At 53.4% G+C, this 18,824-nt stretch overlaps 3 protein-coding genes across 11 annotated transcripts in view; 1 reads left to right on the forward strand and 2 right to left on the reverse strand.

The window, feature by feature from the left end:
• The window catches only part of KLF18 (KLF transcription factor 18), a 35,122-nt gene extending 25,101 nt beyond the window's left edge, over positions 1–10,021 (reverse strand). The window contains exons 1-2 of the mRNA XM_062190072.1: positions 9,968–10,021; positions 9,573–9,722 (exon numbers count right to left, since the gene is read on the reverse strand). Coding sequence (XP_062046056.1) covers positions 9,573–9,722; positions 9,968–10,021 — 204 coding nt within the window. The remainder of the gene's footprint in view (positions 1–9,572; positions 9,723–9,967) is intronic.
• DMAP1 (DNA methyltransferase 1 associated protein 1) lies at positions 9,726–15,061 on the forward strand. Of its 2 annotated transcripts, none has more exons than XM_062191140.1 (11): positions 9,726–9,807; positions 10,029–10,138; positions 10,541–10,632; positions 10,800–10,995; positions 12,955–13,113; positions 13,222–13,389; positions 13,582–13,767; positions 13,890–13,961; positions 14,251–14,323; positions 14,444–14,739; positions 14,947–15,061. In XM_062191140.1, the coding sequence occupies exons 2-11, from the start codon at positions 10,034–10,036 to the stop codon at positions 15,004–15,006; spliced, it is 1,407 nt and encodes a 468-aa protein (XP_062047124.1). In that variant the 5' UTR covers positions 9,726–9,807; positions 10,029–10,033; the 3' UTR covers positions 15,007–15,061. The 2 variants fall into 2 exon arrangements, with proteins under 2 accessions (XP_062047124.1, XP_062047123.1); XM_062191139.1 differs by having other exon boundaries at positions 9,757–9,807; positions 9,989–10,138.
• Positions 15,062–15,260: 199 nt separating this feature from the next.
• Positions 15,261–18,824, reverse strand: part of ERI3 (ERI1 exoribonuclease family member 3) — a 146,612-nt gene continuing 143,048 nt past the window's right edge. For all 8 annotated transcript variants that reach the window (XM_062191149.1, XM_062191144.1, XM_062191146.1 and 5 more), the window contains one exon: positions 15,261–15,796. In XM_062191149.1, coding sequence (XP_062047133.1) covers positions 15,714–15,796 — 83 coding nt within the window. In that variant the 3' untranslated portion in view covers positions 15,261–15,713. The remainder of the gene's footprint in view (positions 15,797–18,824) is intronic.

Raw genomic sequence — 18,824 nt, forward strand, 5'->3', positions numbered from 1 at the left:
GGCCCTTTGTCTCTTGCTTTATTTAGTGTTTTTTTTTTTTTAAACAGAGATGATTCTTGATTTTTCTCTAATGTGATAGCTAAAATTTTTGAATTTTTAAAATTTTATCAATGTGGTTAATTAAGATTGATGGATTTCCTCATTTTGAACTATCCTCATAGGCCTGAAATAAACTCTAGTTTTAGGTTTATTCTTGGATACTTAATAGTTTTGTTGCTATTGTGCATAGAATGTTACTTCCTATTACATCTTCTAATTGGTTATTGCTGGTATATAGAAAAGCTATTGATTTTTGTATGCTGATCTTGTATGTGGTCACCTTGCTGAATGCCCCTATTAGTTTTAATAGTTTGCCAATTGATTTTCTTAGGTTTTTCTATAAAAGCGAGAGTGGCATCTGCAAATAATCACAATTTGCCCCTTCTTATCTATGGTTTATACTTGTTATTGCTTCCTTTCTCCTTCTGAATGAGAACTTTAGAGCCATTCCAAGCAGTGCTGGTGGCAAAGGTCATCCTCATCTCGTCTCTGACTTCAACCAGAGGGCTCCTCTTGTTTCACCATGGCGTATGGCACTGACTGGAGGCTGTTACCGTGCAAATCAAGGATGTTCTTTCTCTAGGGTTTTTTTTTTTTTTTTGTAATCATAAATGGACATTGAATTAAAAATAATCATACTATTTTATCGTCAATTCATTAATATAATAAATTAATGTATATCCTAATGCTGAGCCATTGTATCAATGTTTGGATAAATCTTTAGATCTGATGAGTTACTCTTTTTTTTTTTTTTTGAAGATTTATTTATTTATTTGTCAGAATTACAGAGAGAAGGAGAGACAGAGATCTTCCACCCACTGGTTTACTCCCCAGACGACCTCAGTGGCTGGGCCTAGGCAAGGCCAAACCCAGGAGCCAAAAGCTTCTTCTGGGTGTCCCGTGTGGGTGCTGGGGCCCACGCACTTGGGCCATCCTCCACTGACTTCCCAGGCACATTGGCAGGGAGTTGGATTGGAACCAGAGTAACCTGGACTCGAACCAGAGGCCATATGGAATGCCGGTGCTTTGGACTAACCCAACGCTCCACAATGCTGGCCCCTGAATTACTCTTTGAATACTCTTCTAGGAGGTGGGTGTTTGGCACAATGGTGAAGATGTTGCTTGGGCCTGCACCCCGTATTGGATTGCTTGGGTTTGAGGATTGGCTTTGTTTCTGATCCCAGCTCCCTGCCAGTGTACACCCTGGGAGGCAGCAGTGGTGGCTCAAGTGGTTGGGTCCCAGCCAGTCATGTGGGAAACCTGAGCTGAGTTCGCAGCTCCTGGCTTCTGCCCGGCCCAGCCCTGGCTGTTGTGGGCATTCAGGCAGTGAACCAGGGGGTGGACAATCTCCTTCTGCTTCCACCTTTCTGTTTCTCTGCCTTTTGAATACAGAATACACCGCTGGATTTAATTTACTAACATTTTATTTAGGATTTTTGCTTTATTATTCATCAATGGGATCATATATATTTTTTTTCTCTTGTTCTTGTCCACCTTTGCATTTCAGGATATGCTAGTCAGTAAAATGTGTTGGGTGGTTTTGCATCTTTTCTCACCTTTTAAAATCGTTTACATGACCAACAAATAGTTTACATGACAAAAAATAGTTTACATGACAATTATGTATTCTTCAAAGACTTCTCTCTGTTTTAGGCTCTGGTATTGATATTGTGCTATTTTCATAAGTTGAACTGAGAAACTTTTTAACTACTTATATGCTGCAGAATTAACTTGATTAAAAAAGGCGTAACCTGTAACTTGAAGGTTCAACAGAATCCACTTTTCCGTCTTCTCACTTTCAAAATGGTTGACTCCCAGCATTGTCTCGCTTCTCTGTGGTGACTGCTCCATCGGGTCTTCACGTCCCCTTGGAACAATTTTGGAGACGTGTCCTTTCCATGAGACATAACTAAGAACTGTGACTTGTAACTCATACATCAACTGGGACTGGACAGGCGGGGACTTGGTATTTCTGTGGGGGCCTTGAACATCCCGCTGCCGTGGGAGGCAGCCCCTGGCCTGCAGTGAGCCGACCATGAGCTACAGTCGCACCTGCACCTGCATGAGCGATGCCCTGCAGGTCCTGCCGCAGAACAGCAGGGGGCAGAAGGGGTCTGAAAACCTTGGGGTGGAGACGGGTTCCTTTTTACTGCTCGGGACAGAGTAAAGAACCAGAACAAGTTCAGCATCCTACACTTTGGCTCAAGGTAAGTCTTAAGCCACTGACTTTCTTTTTTTCAATAGTTTAATTATCTTAATAGCAAACTCACAGGAACAGCACAGAAGACACACAACATTAAAAACACATTCCTGGGGGCCGGCGCTGTGGTGCACTTGGCTAATCTTCTGCCTGCGGCGCTGGAATCCCATATGGGCACCGGGTTCTAGTCCCGGCTGCTCCTCTTCCAGTCCAGCTCTCTGCTGTGGCCTGGGAGGGCAGTGGAGGATGGCCCAAGTGATTGGGCGCCTGCACCCGCGTGGGAGACCAGGAGGAAGCACCTGGCTCCTGGCTTCGGATCAGTGCAGCACACTGGCCATAGTGGCCATTTGGGGGGTGAACCAATGGAAAAAGGAAGACCTTTCTCTCTGTTTCTCTCTCATTGTCTACCTGTCAAATAAGTTAAAAAAAAAAAATCCCTGCATGGAGGACAACCTAGGAGAGTACAGTGAATGGGTGGAACCTAATGTATGATAAAAATGCTACAAAAACCTAATTGTCCTGGCAATGTCAGAAATTTAGCAGGTTTATTTATAATGGTTACAAAGTTGAACTGCTGCAACTTGTTCACCGAAACATTTTGACTTGCAGCAATGCTTCATGTCCTCACATTTATATTAAAAATTGACACAAATGAATGGAAAAACTGCCAATATCTGATTTCTGCCCCCTATTTTTTCTTTTTTAAGATTTTATTTATTTATTTCAGCGGTAGAGTTATAGACAGTGAGAGGGAGAGACAGACAGAAAGGTCTTGCATCCACTGCTTCACTCCTGAAATGGCCTCAACCACCAGGGCTGGGCCAGGCCGAAGCCAGGAGCCAGGAGCTTCTTCCAGGTCCCCCACGTGGGTGCAGGGGCCCAAGGACTTGGGCCATCTTCTACTGCTTTCCCAGGCCACAGCAGAGAGCTGGATAGGAAGTGGAGCAGCCGGGACTAGAACTGGAGCCCATAGGGGATGCTGCTGCCACAGGTGGAGGATTAACCTACTGCGCCACAGCACCAGCCCCCTTCATTTTTTCTATTTGCAATCACATACTTCGGTACTTTTCAATCCCATGGGGAAAAGAATCTAAAAAAAAAAAAAAAAGGAGAGACAGAGAAAGAAAAAGAAAACAGAAAAGAACAAAATCTAATATTCAGCACTACCAATAACAAAAAAAGAGAAAATAATGGTTGAAGATGACATTTTCCCCATCCTGGTGGAGTTTAAGCACGTTCTGCACATATGCAGCCTGCTGGCCGGATGTCTTCTGTCACAATTTATTACAGACTTGGCATGGGTAGCACACAGAGAGGCCTCACTTGCCTCCCACAAAGCACCAGAAGCTGCGCTCTGGAAGTGCAGATTTATTTTGAAGTTCTGAGCGATTTTCCACGCCACATGCAGGAAGGGGAGTTTGCGAATCAGAGGCTCAGCGGATTTCTGATAATGGCTAATTCCACAGAGTGCCACACGACCAGTCCTGTAATGAGGAGGTTCCTTCGCCTCTCCAGCAGAGGGCGCACTCCTGCAAGCAGCTTTTGCAGCGGTAACTTCCTGGGTGCTTCACCACTGTCAGTTGGCCTGCCTCGTGGGAACCACGGGATTCAACTTCCTTACTCACCTCCTTTTCCTTTAGCTGGAGTTTGCTGAACTAGAGGTAGTGCTGGTGTTGGAAAGCAACCTTAAGTCACCGACTTTTGATGTCTGTAGTAAATACAATTTATCTCCTGTAGTCATGGGGCTGACTGTAGCTGGAAACCAAATTCTAGTACAGGATCAGTTACAGCTCCACGTCTCCAGGTCTCCTATGGAACCACTGGAGCACTGGCCAGGAAAGAAAGCGTTCAGGGACCCAGTGCTGTGCTGTAGCCAGTAAAGCCGCCGCCTGCAGCTCTGCCATCCCATGTGGGTGCTGGTTTGAGTCCCAGCTGCTCTACTTTCTATCCAGCTCTGCTGTGGCCTGGGAGAGCAACAGAAGATGGCCCAAGTGCTTGGGCCCCTGCACCTGTGCGGCAGACTTGGAAGAAGCTCCAGGCTTCTTGGCTTCAGATCGGCACAGCTCCAGGCCATCTGAGGAGTGAACCTGCAGATGAAAGGCCCCTCTCTCTCTCTCTCTCTCTCTCTCTGCCTCTGTAATTCTGCCTTTCAAATAAATAAATAAATAAATGGTTTTTTTTTAAAGCAAGCACTCTGTTAACCCAGACCATGCAACCCTTACCCTCCTGGGCCTCCCTCGCCAGACAAAGGGCTCCTCCCCTGCTGGGGCTAACAGATGAATTCAAGCTCTGCATGGTGCATCCCCTTCCAGAGCTCACGGTGGAATTTAATTGCCATGGCGAGGTGTTGTGAGGTGGGAGCTCAATCAGACTAGGGTGTTTGGAGGTGGGCCTTTGGGGGTGCTTGAGATCATGTAAGATCCCCAGGGTGGACCCCCATGACTGAACACTGGTGGCTTGTAGATTTTAAGACAAAAACTGACCAAAAAAGAGAAAGAGAGGGAGACACACAGACACACAGAGAAAATTCTAAAGATCATTAGGGATTGTTATAGACAGTTATGTGGCAACAAATTTAAAAATCTAGAAGAAATGGGTAAATTTGTGGGCATATATAACTTACTAAAATTGAACTGTGAAGACATAGAAAACCTGAACAGACTAACAGTGAGTAATGAGACTGCATCCGTAATAAGAAGTCTCCCAACAAAGAAAAACCCAGGACCACAGGGCTTCACAAATTCTACAAAACTTTTAAGGAAAAACCAACATAAAATTTTCCCAGACTATTCTAAAAAATCGAGAGGGAGAGACTTCATTCTATGAGGCTAGCATTACTTTGATTCCAAAACCATACAAGAAATGACAAATAAAGGAAACTAGAGACCAACACCCTGATCAACACAGATTTCAATAAAACACTAGCAAATTGAATTTAACAGCACATCAAAAAGATCAAGCACCATGACCAAGTGGGATTTATCCCAGGGATAGAGGGGTGGTTCTACATATGCAAATCAATAAATGCAATAAATCACATCAGCACAATGGATCCACATAGCCACAGCCAACTGATTCTCAACAAAGGCACCAAGAACACACACCGGAGCAAGGACGGCCTCCTTGATAGATGGCTTGGGGAAAACAGGACGTCCATATACAGAGGATTCAAACAACACCCCTCCCTGCCTTCCCCATGAACAAAAACCAACTCCAAAGGGGTGAAAGGCCTACCTGTAAGACTAAAACTATGAAAGTGCTGGGGCCAGCGCTGTGCCGCGGTGGGTTAACGCCCTGGCCTGAAGCGCCAGCATCCCATATGGGCACTGGTTCTAGACCCAGCTGTTCCACTTCCAATCCAGCTCTCTGCTATGGCCTGGGAAAGCAGTAGAAGGTAGGAGACCCAGAAGAAGCTCCTGGCTCCTAGCTTCAGATCAGCACAGCTCTGGTCGTTGCAGGCAACTGGGGAGTGAACCAGCGGATAGAAGACCTCTCTCTCTCTCTCTCTGCCTCTCCTGTCTCTGTGTAACTCTTTCAAATAAATAAATAAAATCTTAAAAAAAAAAAAACTATGAAAGTGCTTCAAACAGAGAAGACACTTCAAGATATAGCTACAGGGGGCCGGCATTGTGGCAGAGTAGGTAAAGCTGCCACCTGCAGTGCCGGCATCCCATATGGGCGCCAGTTCGAGACCCGGCTGCTCCACTTCTGATCCAGCTCTCTGCTGTGGTCTGTGGCTCCCTGTGCCTGTGTGGGAGACCTGGAAGAAGCTCCTGGCTTTTGCATCGGTGCAGTTCCGGATGTTTCAGACAACGGGGGAGTGAACCAGCGGATGGGAGACCTCGCTCTCCTTCTCTATGTAACTCTGACTTTCAAATAAATACATCTTTAAAAAAAAACTAAAAACAGACCTACTGTGTGACTCAGCTATTCCAGCTCTTGGTATATAGCCAAAGGAAATTAAATTAGCATATGAAAGAGATACCTACTTGTATTCCCATGTTCATTGCAGCTATTCACAATGACTAAGATGGAATCAACCTAGGCATCCATCCACAGAGGCATGGATAAAGAAAATGTGGTATATATACACAATGGAATAGTGTTCAGCCATTAAAAAGAGTGAAATCCTGACATTTGCAACAAAATGGATGGAACAGAAAGTCTTGTGTTAAATGAAATGAGCCAGACAAGGGAAGACAAATGCACATGTTCTCTCTCAATGTGAGAGTTACAGAAAGTCAATGTGAACTTAGAAGAGTGATCACTAGGGGCTAGGAAGGGTGAGGGGAGGTGGGGTGGAGGGAGGAGATTGGACAATGGGTTCCAAAACCTCACAGATAGTATACGTGTTGCTGAAGTGAGCACAAAACACAAGAGGTAGAGGTCGTAGGTTCTGGCGCTCCGCAGCACAGCAGGGCAACTGTAGGTCACAAGAATGTACCTTATCTTGTATAAAGAACTGGAAGAGAAGACCTGGTAGGCTCCAAACACACAGAGAAGGTAAGGAAATGGGAAATCTAGCTGCCTGATTTGATCAGTTTCCACTGTCTATATGTATTATTTTACTGTACCCTGTAAAAATGTACAAGTATTCCACATTAATAGAAATTTTCTCTAAAATAAAATAATTCAAATTTATAATTTGTTCATGGTGGTACTGTCAGTGTGCCCCTCCACTTTGTTACTGTTTTATCTTATGAAACAAAGCTCTCTTTGTTTTTCTGTTTGGGGGCTGCGATTTGCACACACACTGAAAATGGAGGACCCCACTTTGGTGTCTGCTCCTACTTAGAAGCACACATTTGCTCATGTAAGTCTGCTTGGTGATCCTGATTGGAGCTGATGCTTCGATTGGTGAGTTTTGGGCACACAGATGGAATAAGGGTTATGGATGAATACACAAACACCGCCAAAGCTTAAAACTTAACTTTTGTTGACCCTAGGGCTGTAATCTACCTTTAGGCAGTCAACTTTATCAGTCCTTTCCCCTATGGTTGGTACTTGACTCCCTCTTGTTGAAGTATAACCTCCACACAGACCATGTCCTGCCTCAGGGCATGTTTACCAGGGTGTGCAGCAACCACACGTGCCACCCAGCTCAGCACGCACAGCCTTCCCAGCAGCCGCTCGGTGCCCTTCACCGTTCTGACCTGTCATGATCGATTCGTTTTGCCTGTTTCTGAATGCCATATGAGTGAAGTCATAGGGTATATATTCGTTTCTGCCTTACTTTTTTCACAATTATGTCGGTGAGATTCATTCACATTCTTGCTTGTAGCAGTTTATTCTTTTTCATGGCTTATACTATTTTGTTGTATGAATATATCACACCTATTTCTCCTGTTAAGAGATTTCTAAGTTGTTGTCCGGGACTTTTTTTTTTTTTTTTTGACAGGTGGAGTGGACAGTGAGAGAGACAGAGAGAAAGGTCTTCCTTTTTGCCGTTGGTTCACCCTCCAATGGCCGCTGCGGCTGGTGCATCGTGCCGATCCGAAGCCAGGAGCCAGGTGCTTCCTCCTGGTCTCCCATGCGGGTGTAGGGCCCAAGGACTTGGGCCATCCTCCACTGCCTTCCCGGGCCATAGCAGAGAGCTGCCTGGAAGAGGGGCAACTGGGATAGAATCCGGTGCCCTGACTGGGACTAGAACCTGGTGTGCCGGCGCCGCAAGGCGGAGGATTAGCTTGTTGAGCCACGGCGCCGGCTTGTCCGGGACTATTATGAATTATACTATTATGATCATTTTTCTACAGGTCTTTTAGTAGACATCAAGAATTTATTTCTCATGGTTGGCGTTGTGGCACAGCAGGTAAAGCCACCGGCTGAAGTGCCGGCACCCTATATGAGCGTCAGTTCGAGTCCTGGCTGCTCCACTTCTGATCCAGCTCTCTGCTGTGGCCTGGAAAAGCAGTGGAAGATGGCCCAAGTCCTTGGGCCCCTGCATCCATGTGGGAGACCCAGAAGAAGCTCCTGGCTCCTGGCTTCAGATCGGTGCAGCTCTGGCTGTTGTGGTCAGTTGGGGAATGAATCAACGGATGGAAGACCTCGCTATGTCTCTCTGTCTCTCTGTCTCTCTGTGCCTCTCCTTCTCTGTGTAACTCTGACTTTCATATAAATAAATAAATATTTTAAAAAATTATTTCTTGTGTTTGGCGCTGTGGTGTAGCAGGTAAAGCCGCCGCCTGTAGTGCTGGCATCCCATATGGACGCTGGTCTGAGTCCTGGCTGCTCTACTTCCGATCCAGCTCTCTGCTTACAGCCTGAGAAAGTAGTGGAAGGTGGCCAAAGTCTTTGGGGCCCTGCACCAGTGTGGGAGACCCGGAAGAAGCTCCTGGCTCGTGGCTTCTTATCGGCTCAGCTCCTGCTGTTGCGGCCATTTGGGGAGTGAACCAGTGGATGGAATACCTTTTTCTCTCTGACTCTGCCTTTCAAATAAATTAAAAAAAAAAAAAAAAAAAAAAAAAAAAAACACCTTTAAAAACAAAGTCTTACTTTTGGGAATATTCCCAGGAGTATAATTGCTGTGACTTCAGGTGTATATATGTTTAACTTTTGTGTCAAATGATGTTCCTATGTGGCTGCGATAATTTTTTTTTTCTTCTAAAACATGATTTGAAAAGCAGAAAGAGCGAGCGAGCAAGCCAGAGGGATGGAGAGAGAGACCCAGAGAGTGCTTCCACCTGCTGGTTCCCCCGGCAAACGCCCGGAACAGCGGGACTGGGCTGGGACCAGACAAGCAGTCAGGAACTCAGTCCAGGTCTCCCGGTGGGCGACCCACCACGGACACGCCTGCACCCCAGCGTGGGCACTAGCTGGACGCTGGGGCCAGGAGTGCACCTGGCACTCCCGACGCCTGGCGCGGCTGCTGTCCGCCTGCACCGGCTCCACCTCCTCGCCGGCACTCGGCACGGCCAGTTGCTTTTTTCTTTTACCTTGAGTCATTCTTGGGAAGAAAATCTTTAACTGTTTCGGTCTGCAAAGCAGAGAGAGCTCGCCCGCCCTCCCAGCCCTTGCGGACACCTCCCTGAGGCCCGGACGACCCCGGCGGCCGGGCGAGCTCCGCCCTGTCCAGTGCCTCTCTTCCTCGCCCAAGCTTAGCACAGTGCCTGGAACGTAGTGGCGTGGCACTTAATGAACAGGGCGATAAGTGTATTTCATTTAATAAAAATAATTAGAAGTTCCAGGCATTGGGCTCATGTTTTACACGGATTGTTATTTCATTTAAGCAGGTACCCTCACAACCTCCACTTCGCAAACGAGGAAACCCGTGTAGACAAACTCAGGGACTTCCCAGTGTCACAAAGCTCTGGGCTCTCTTTCCACTGCCCAATACCAGAAAACTGGCGGCGGCACCGCCACGCGCGAGCTCTCGGCAGCACAGCACCGTCCGCGGCTCGGCGCGGCCAGGAGCGTTCACGCTGGGTTGCCAGTCGGCTCCATTTCCTTGAAGCACCGACCGGAAGCGTTTCTGCCGGCCGCGTTTCTAGTGAGCACGGCCGGAAGTTTCTGACAGCGGCTTTTCGAGGCTAGGGGAGCGGCGGCGGCGGCCGCAGCTGAGGGGGTTCCAGGTGCGGAGGCTCCGGGGCGAGGAGGCTGATGGGGCCGTTAGGAACACGCAGGCGGCAGCCCACAGGCAGGACCCGGACCTGACCTGGACCGCCGCCGTCGTCGCGGCCCGCCTCTTCGCCCCGCCTCCGCTTGTGTCTGGAGGGGCCCCGCCCCCCTGACCTGAGCCTGGTCCCCTCCCAGGCGCTGACCCTTGACCTCGGGGCGCTCCCCCATCTCTTAGGCGCGATGGCTACGGGCGCAGATGTACGGGACATTCTAGAACTCGGGGGTCCGGAAGGAGATGCCGCCTCCGGGACTATCAGCAAGAAAGACATCATCAACCCGGACAAGGTAGCATGGGGGCTACGGGGAGGGGAGGTGGGGAGGGGTGCGGACGGCGAGAGACGAGCGAGGTGGGAGGTGCCAGGGGAGCCGAGAAGGCGTGTCACCGCGAGCGGGATGCAGTGGAGGTGGGAGGCGGCGGCGCCCAACGCGGCAGGACGCAGTGAGATGAGAATGAAGTGTGACGGCGGTGAGATGCTGGCCGTGGGAATCCAGCACCTGGGGGAGGGAGTGTTCCCTGCGCCCAGGTGCTCGGGCCGGGGGTCCCCCTGTGAGGGTTTGTGTCCCTTGGTGGCACTTCACTGCAGTCGTGCCTGTAGGTGCCGGATTGTTGGGGAGGGGGTGAGCCGGGTGGAAGAGTTTTGGGGGGGGTGGTGGTCTAACTGGTTCCTCTCCTCTGGTCTCCATCAGAAAAAGTCCAAGAAGTCCTCCGAGACGCTGACCTTCAAGAGGCCCGAGGGCATGCACAGGGAGGTCTACGCCCTGCTCTACTCTGACAAGAAGCAAGTATCCGAGCCCCGGCGCCCACCCTCTGCCCCCCTGCGCGCCGCCCCTCCCGGCCGAGGACGTCTCGGAGCTCCCGCTCCTGGACGGGACTCCCCCTCTCCGGGGTAGACCCTGTCCACACCTTGGGATTCCAGCCTGCCTTTTCCTTACACCCCACTGCCAGGGATGCCCCGCCCCTGCTGCCCAGCGACACCGGCCAGGGCTACCGCACGGTGAAGGCCAAGCTGGGCTCCAAGAAGGTGAGGCCTTGGAAGTGGATGCCATTTACCAACCCGGCCCGAAAGGACGGAGCTATGTTTTTCCACTGGAGACGCGCAGCAGAGGAGGGCAAAGACTACCCTTTCGCCAGGTTCAATAAGGTGAGCTTGCAGCGCTGGTGCAGGCCGGCGACGCCGTCCTTTGTGAACCACTCCTCTGAGCCCTTCAGTCTGCTAGGGCTGGTCAGAGGCGGGCGTAGGGCCCACCAGGGCTATCTGTTCTGTCCTGGGGCACGTAGGCACAGAGTGGGCCTCGGGGGGTCTTTCCGGCCGAACTGGGCCCCTTGACCTTTTCTCTGAGCACCCCGTCCCCAGGCTAGATCAGGTATCACTTGTTACACCCTGGGTAGACCTCTCCTCCAACTGTAAGACGCTGCCTAACTCATACTGCCCCCCCTCCCCCCCGCAGAGGGGTATGGGCCCACGATACATATTTTTTGAATGAGTGAATGAATGTCTTCCTTACTTGACTATGAGTTCCTTATGTGCGGGACTGGCTCCTCCCTTCCTGTTTTTTAAAAATACTAAATGAATTGAAATGAATGGGGGGAGGGTCCCCAGAGGAGTGGATGCCTGAAAGCGGTCAGGAGGACGAGAGTATCGTCTAGGTAGATGTCCACGTGGAAGAACTGGCCAAGGGCGAGAGCCTGGTATGTTCCAGAAACTGCTAGTCATTTGGCCGGAACTTAGGGTCCGTGAGGGGTAGTGGCTGCCGGAGGCCAGCTCCCTTGCCCGGGTGTTCGCCAGCCGACGCGGTGGATTTTCGCTGCTAGGTGCCTGCAGTTGCTGAGCTTAAAGGCAGGACAGCAGTGGACGAGAAGTGGACAGCCCTGGCCGTGGGGGCTCGTGAACTGTCTGGAGGCACTTCATCTCGGAGGCGGGAGCCCTCGAGGGGCTTAGCACGAGAGGACCGGGTGACAGGATCAGAGGTGTCCTCTAGAACAGACTGTCTGAGTGGAGGATGTTCTTGGTATCTCCAATCCCTCAGAGACTGATAAGCACAGGAAAATTGCAGGAAAAGACCACACGAGCCCACGTTGCTTCACGGTCGGCTCAGCCTGCCGTCCCCATGCTTACCCAGACCAGTGGAGAGTTTGCACACGGTCCTGCCCTGCGGGCTGCCCTTCTAGTAGCGCTGTTCAGATCCAGCCTTGCCTGGAGGGCTGCGTGGAGGCAGAGACCGGGGCAGGCTGTTTCTCTAGTCCAGGCAGGTGATAGTGGCATCCGCACTGGGCTGTGGCAGGTTTGGAGGTGAAGCCACAGACTTGGGAAGGGGAGGAGTCCAGGGGAAGGTAGGAGTTGCAGATGTCTCGTGTTTCTGACAGGGGCCTCTGGGCTGGTGATGGGGACACCGACTGGCTTCTGGATTGGAGGAGACTGGAGTTCGAGGGCGAGCGATGAGTTCAGTACTGAGCATGTTAAGGTTGAGGTGTGTGGACACCGTGATGTCCAGGAGGCAGCTGTGGTCTCAAACAGAAAATAAAACTCCCCTGCTCCAGTAGAGCACTGATCCCTTCCTTGGGCCTGGGACTGTCTTTGAGGGGTTGAGGACTGAGCGGGGAAGAGTTTGGGACTAGTTCCTGTCCAGCCGCTAGGTTCCTGACCTAGGTGAGCGTGGAGGGAGCTGCAATCCCCACTGTCACCACTGGGTGGCAGTAGTGCTTCAGGCAAGAGTTGCTTGGACTTGGGGGCTCCTGGGCCTTTCTCCAGGTACTTAGCCATCTGCCAGACTCGATTTGACCTTTGGACTCCACAGAAGTGCTTACATGTGGGCCCCTCACCTAGACCATGGGGGTTAGGAGCGTGTGTCTTGTTACCGGGCGCCGCAGCTGAAGGTATAGTGAAGTTGCTCCTGGAGTCAGTCGGGCCAGCTGCAGTCTCAGAGCCGCCAGGGCCTCCAGTTAAGCAGACAGGTTTTTTCCTCACCCCAGGCAGCCCTCTGCAGGGGCACGGGCAGAGGATTTCCTTTTGTCCGGCCCAGAGACTGTGGTCACAGGGGGCTGGGCCCACCAGATTCACCAGTGGTGTGAACGTCCCCACTGTGTCCCTCGGTGCCAACAGACGGTGCAGGTGCCCGTGTACTCGGAGCAGGAGTACCAGCTCTATCTCCACGATGACGCTTGGACGAAGGCAGAAACCGACCACCTCTTTGACCTCAGCCGCCGCTTTGACCTGCGGTTTGTGGTTATCCATGACCGCTACGACCACCAGCAGTTCAAGGTGAGCGGGTGTCGTACATCTGCACATGTGCCAAATCCCTGGGCCCAGCACACCCTGCCTTCAGGCCAGTCCCTGAGTGGTCACTCCCTTGTCATTGCCGACCCTCAGAAGCGCTCTGTGGAGGACCTGAAGGAGCGGTACTATCACATCTGTGCCAAGCTTGCCAATGTGCGGGCCGTGCCAGGCACAGACCTCAAGATACCAGTGTTTGATGCCGGGCACGAGCGGAGGCGGAAGGAACAGCTGGAGCGTCTCTACAACCGGACCCCAGAGCAGGTCAGTTCCAAGCTCAGCCCCGTTGCCCTCACTGGTTCCCACAACTGCCCTCCCAGCCGTGGTCACTGCCCACACTCTCCCCCACACTCCCTTCCTCCTCGGATTCCCTCACGGACGCCCGGGCTGCCTTCACCCGTCTCCCCTTCCTCCGGCACGTGCCCTCGGGCGGCTCAGCATCGCTCCCTTGCCCAGGTGGCAGAGGAGGAGTACCTGCTGCAAGAGCTGCGCAAGATTGAGGCCCGGAAGAAGGAGCGGGAGAAACGCAGCCAGGACCTGCAGAAGCTGATCACGGCGGCGGACACTACCGCGGAGCAGCGGCGCACGGAGCGCAAGGCCCCCAAGAAGAAGCTACCGCAGAAGAAAGAGGCCGAGAAGCCAGTGCGGAGGCTGAGAGCCCGGCTCCGGGGCGGGGTGGGGTGCTCCCCTAGAGCTGGCAGGGTCCTGGCACGGACGCTGGGCCCACCCCCACGTCACCCCGCTCTCCGTGACTCCTTCCCCAGGCTGTTCCTGAGACTGCAGGCATCAAGTTTCCAGACTTCAAGTCGGCAGGTGTCACGCTGCGGAGCCAGCGGGTACGTCACTTCCTCCTGCAGGCTGCCGCTGGGCACGCTCCTCTGGGCTCCAGCCGGCTGCAGCAGGTGGGGCTAGAGCAAGAGGGGGTGGCCACAGACAGGTGGCCCACCAGGACCTCAGGTGGCTGTGGTCCCCACGTGTACTCTATTCTACTTCTGTTTCCTTTTCTGGCCCGGGGCCCCTGCGGTTGCCTTCTCTCCCACATCCTCCCCACCCTCACTGCTTTTAGTCCCCTTCCCTCTAAGCCTCCGATGGAGGGAAAGGGCCTAGCTTCCTGGGTCGTTGCAGATGAAGCTGCCAAGCTCTGTGGGACAGAAGAAGATCAAGGCCCTGGAACAGATGCTGCTGGAGCTTGGTGTGGGTGAGTTGGGGGCTGGGCCCACAGGATTGCCTTCCCAGGGCTGGGCATGAAGGTGGGGTGGGCAGGCAGGCAGGGGGCAGTGCCTGTGGCTGGATTTGCTCCCCCCCCCCCCCCCCCCAGAGCTGAGCCCGACACCCACAGAGGAGCTGGTGCACATGTTCAATGAGCTGCGAAGTGACCTGGTGCTGCTCTACGAGCTCAAGCAGGCCTGTGCCAACTGCGAGTACGAGCTCCAGATGCTGCGGCACCGGCACGAGGCGCTGGCCCGTGCTGGTGTGCTGGGGGGCCCCACCGCGCCAGCATCAGGCCCAGCCCCAGCCTCTACCGAGTCCGCAGTGTCTGAACCCGGACTTGGCCCTGACCCCACCAAGGACACCATCATTGATGTGGTGGGCGCACCTCTCACGCCCAATTCGGTAAGAGACTGTGCGGGCTGGGAGACTGTGCCCGGCCCTGCGAGTGAGCAGAGCACACGCATGTACGTGTGCCACCTCCACGAGGGCCTGGGACTCAGGGCAGGAGTGGGCAGACCAGAGGCCTTGTGTCCTGAGAGCTGAGGTGCACACACCCAGCCCGCACCAGGCCTTGGGGGCCGCTGACCTCAACACCTTGTGTTTCCCCAGAGGAAGCGACGGGAATCAGCCTCCAGCTCGTCTTCCGTGAAGAAAGCCAAGAAGCCCTGAGAGGCTGCACGGGGTGTGGGTGCTGCTGTTGTGTAAATAGAGATGCTGAGTGGGACCGGGCTGCCGTCTTTTCCTTTTCACCACTCCCGAGGCCCCAGCCAGGAGGGTCCCGCAGCCACTCCATGAGGGTGCTGCTCGGGGCCTGCCTCAGCAGCCTTCTGACCACTAACAGCTCGCCACCAATTTCTGCCGAACTACTCTACCTTGGAACGCTCGTTTCACACTCAGGACGGCTTCGCACACATACCCAGGGCCTCATTTCCCCGACTTTATTCAGTGGCACGTTCACAGCGGGGACGGGGGTAGACACAAGGTAGGGCCTGATCTGTCCTGGAGCCCTGGGGGCACCACACACCATGCACTATGGATGGGAGGGGGAACAGGGGGCCCTGGGGGCCCCCGCAGAAGCCTGTGTACCAGGGAGGAGGCAGTGAGGGCCTGGGTCCCCCGAGCCCAGGTCCACAATGGGAGGGGCTGATAACTGGGCTGAGGTTGAGGGGTGGAGTGGGAGTAGGGGGCACAAAGTGTCTGCTCCGGAGGGGCCAAGTGGCCAAGCCCTTGCCCTGGGCACAGGCCCACAGGGCAGCTGGGGGACACTCTGGACGCAGAGCTGGGCCACTCTCCCTTTGCCCCTCTGGACAGGGAGAGGAGGATTTTGGGCTGGGCCAAGCAGCTACCCTGTCCTGCCCCATCCTGTCCTCGACCAATCAGAACGGCTTCGACGTCTGCTTGAAGATGAAGCCTCGATAGGCGAGCGTCTTCATGATGTTGGCGATGTTCTTGCAGTCATCTGGAAAGAGAGAGAAGACCTTTAGGTGGGCTCCGGATCCTTCCCCTCCGCCCTTAGGTCCTTTTACAAGCGGAGTGGGAAGCTGGGGCAGGTTCTGGAGCCACAGGCTCGACAGAGGGTCCGCCCCCTGGTGGCAGCATCTCCAGCTTCAGGTTGGGATGGGTGCTGCTGGGCCGGCAGTAAGGCTGGTCTTGATGCTTCCCAGCCCCATAATTCATGCTGGAAATTGGCCGGCGTGTCCCGGCCCAGCCCCAGTGGTGATGTATGGGCGCCGTCGCAGTAAGAAAAAGGCCGAGTAAATGTGTAATTTCTCCCTTGACGGCCCCCGGCCGCTGGGCGATCCTTCTTGTTGCCGCCGCGTGGGGACGGCCCGTCCGCCACACTCCGTCTTCCCGCCACCCGCCTTGATGTCTCCATTTCATTACTGTGCGGCCATTCATCACGCCCACGGCCAGGGTGACTTTGCCGGCACTTGCGTGCATGTGGGAGATGTGGCCCAGGCCGTAATCACTGGTGACAAGGCACCAGGCTCGGCACTGCTGGGCCAGGGCCTTGGCCCAGGCTGGTGTGCTCCAGCAGCAACTCGCGTGGGTGCCGGTGCTGTGCTGGGGAGGGTACAGATTCGCGGCCCCTCCCAGCTTGAGCCATGAGCCCCTGCCCTGCTTCAGTCCCAGTGCAAAGTTAGGTGCTGGCCACCTTTTGGGCTTGACTGTGCCCATACCTCACGTGAAATGTCTGTGTACACAAGAGCCTACCACGAGCAGTTTCTTCTGTATGGGTCCCTGTGAAAATTGTTCTGAACTGTCCAGGAACCCTGGAGACTACAAGAGCAGGGTCTCCATGCACCACCAGTAGGAGGTGCAGCTGCCCAGAGCTTGTCCCACCAGGACAGAAACCGCCTGAGCACCTGGGCTTTTCATTTTCGGTTCAGCTGCCCAGAACAGCCACCGACTTGCCATTCCCTCACCTGCTCTCCCACCTCCCTTCGGAGCTCCTGGGCCATAACCAGGGCCTCAGCCGCCACCAGCCTTCATGGGATCGATGCTGTGATTGCAGAAATATTGTACATTGATGTCATCATCAAGTGTGTGTTGGGGGTGGTAAGGTCAAGGTGGGGTCAGGAGGCCTCTGCATCTGTGAAGAACCAATTCCTTCCACTGAGCCCCCCAGGCCAGCCCTTGCCAGGACCTGAGCCCAGGAAAGGGGCCCTCCTGAGCTAGCAGAGAGCTGGGGGGTGCGGTGGGGGCAGGGCTCTGGTTAGCCCAGGACCCATCTCACTAGCCAGGCTCCAGCTCTGCAGATCCTGCTAAGGGCAGACAAGTCAGATGAGGTCCTGTCTCGCAGAGCTCAACATGCATGTACCTGAAGTGGATGTAGCACATGGAGAGGTGACACCTTGTTCCCCTAGAGACTCGGGAGGCCCAGTCTGAGGCAGAATGGTGGGAAGACAGATGGGTGGGTAGTGGCGGCCATGGCAACTCCAGACGTGACCCATCCTCGTGGTTTATGGGCCGGACACGCACCCCGCTCAGCTGAGGCCCCGTCATTTGTCTCTCTTAGTGTATATGCCTATGCTGTGTGGGCAGGGGGTGGAGGAGGGAGGGGGTGTGGCAGGAGGAGCTAGGCAGTTGACAAGAAGGAGAATGGGACGGGAGGGGGAGGGGGAGTAGGAGGGGGCTGTGGCAGGGCCCAGAGGCTGTGGTGGCCCCACTGGAGGGGCTGTGATACCGCGATTTTCTTACCAAAGCCGCCTGGCTCTGGCAGGGCACCTCCAAGCCTTCCTGTCTCCTGCACTCTGGAGACCATGGCCGCTGTGCATATTAAGAATAAGTCTCCTCGTTATCTGCAATTACCCAGCGGCCACACACCTCATTTCTTCCAGCAGAAAAGAAAATTAGTTTTCTATTGACTTCATCTGGCTCCTCCTTCATTCATTGCTGGACAAATCGCTCAATCTGCCTCTCCTGGCCCAAGTGAATGTCCCAGCCCCGACCCCCAGGCCATCCAGTGGGCAAGTAGCGATCTACCAGCACCTGGCCCTGTGCTGGGAGGGGTCCACATGCCCCAGTCTCTGTCCTTGAACTCCTCCCCACTGGACGACCTCATCCAAGAGCATGAGCATTGATACCCCTGAGATCATCTCCAGCATGGACCACCCTCCTGGGCGCCGGATCACACGCAGAGGCCTCCCAAACAGCTCTTTGTACAGACATAAAACACAGAACATCCCTGAGGGGCATGTCAGCTGTGACCCTGTGTTCCCTGTCCCTGGGAGTGGCAGCCCCACCTGCCCTTAGTGCCCAAGGACGAGGCCTCTGCGTGCCCTCTCCTCACTCCCACATCTGATCAAGTGTGAACTGCAGATTTCATGATTCTCTGCCTAATCATCTACTCCCTTCAACCCGGTGCCAGCTGCCCAATCCAGACGCCACCATCTGTGTTACTGCTCAGCCAGTCCTCTGTCCTCTAATCCATTCTCTTGTAGCCAGTGATCTTTTTTTCCACAATCCAATCACACATGTCCTCTTTAACTCTGCCTGTGGCTCTTGCCCTGGTTCAGAGTCTATTCTCTTTACCATGACAAAGGCTCTGCAAAAAAAATCAGATCCCTGCTATCCCTGGTCTCACCCAATCCCTAGACTCCAGTCTGAAGGAATCAGTTCCTGAGAAAGACACAAGGGATCTGGGAGTCAGGCAGGCCTGGTTGCTGCCTTAACCTCCTCCACTGCTGCATGACGTGTGGTGAGTGCTCAGGTTCCTCCCCTGGGAATGGCCTCGCCGGTACTGCAAGCATTCAACAAGGTAGCACGTGCATGCCTTCTCACACTCTTGCACACACACACCTGCCACACTCTTCTGCATGCTAGGAATATTTCTTATCTTCTAGAAAACAAGGCCTGGATGCCAGTTTCCTGGGTGACCCAATGAGGCAGCGTGCATACTGCACACTGGTCCAGATGACAGGCACGGGCCTGCATATTTGATGAGACCTACTATCAGCCACTCCACAAACTCTGACCACTAAGCC

Source organism: Lepus europaeus, chromosome 5, assembly GCF_033115175.1.
Source record: "Lepus europaeus isolate LE1 chromosome 5, mLepTim1.pri, whole genome shotgun sequence".
Taxonomy (NCBI): domain Eukaryota; kingdom Metazoa; phylum Chordata; class Mammalia; order Lagomorpha; family Leporidae; genus Lepus; species Lepus europaeus.

Coding starts and splice junctions, on each gene's coding strand:
- DMAP1 (XM_062191140.1), top strand. CDS start 10,034: ATGGCTACGGGCGCAGATGTACGGGACATTCTAGAACTCGGGGGTCCG. Junction 10,139..10,540: donor ACATCATCAACCCGGACAAG/GTAGCATGGGGG, acceptor GGTCTCCATCAG/AAAAAGTCCAAGAAGTCCTC. Junction 14,324..14,443: donor GCTGCTGGAGCTTGGTGTGG/GTGAGTTGGGGG, acceptor CCCCCCCCCCAG/AGCTGAGCCCGACACCCACA.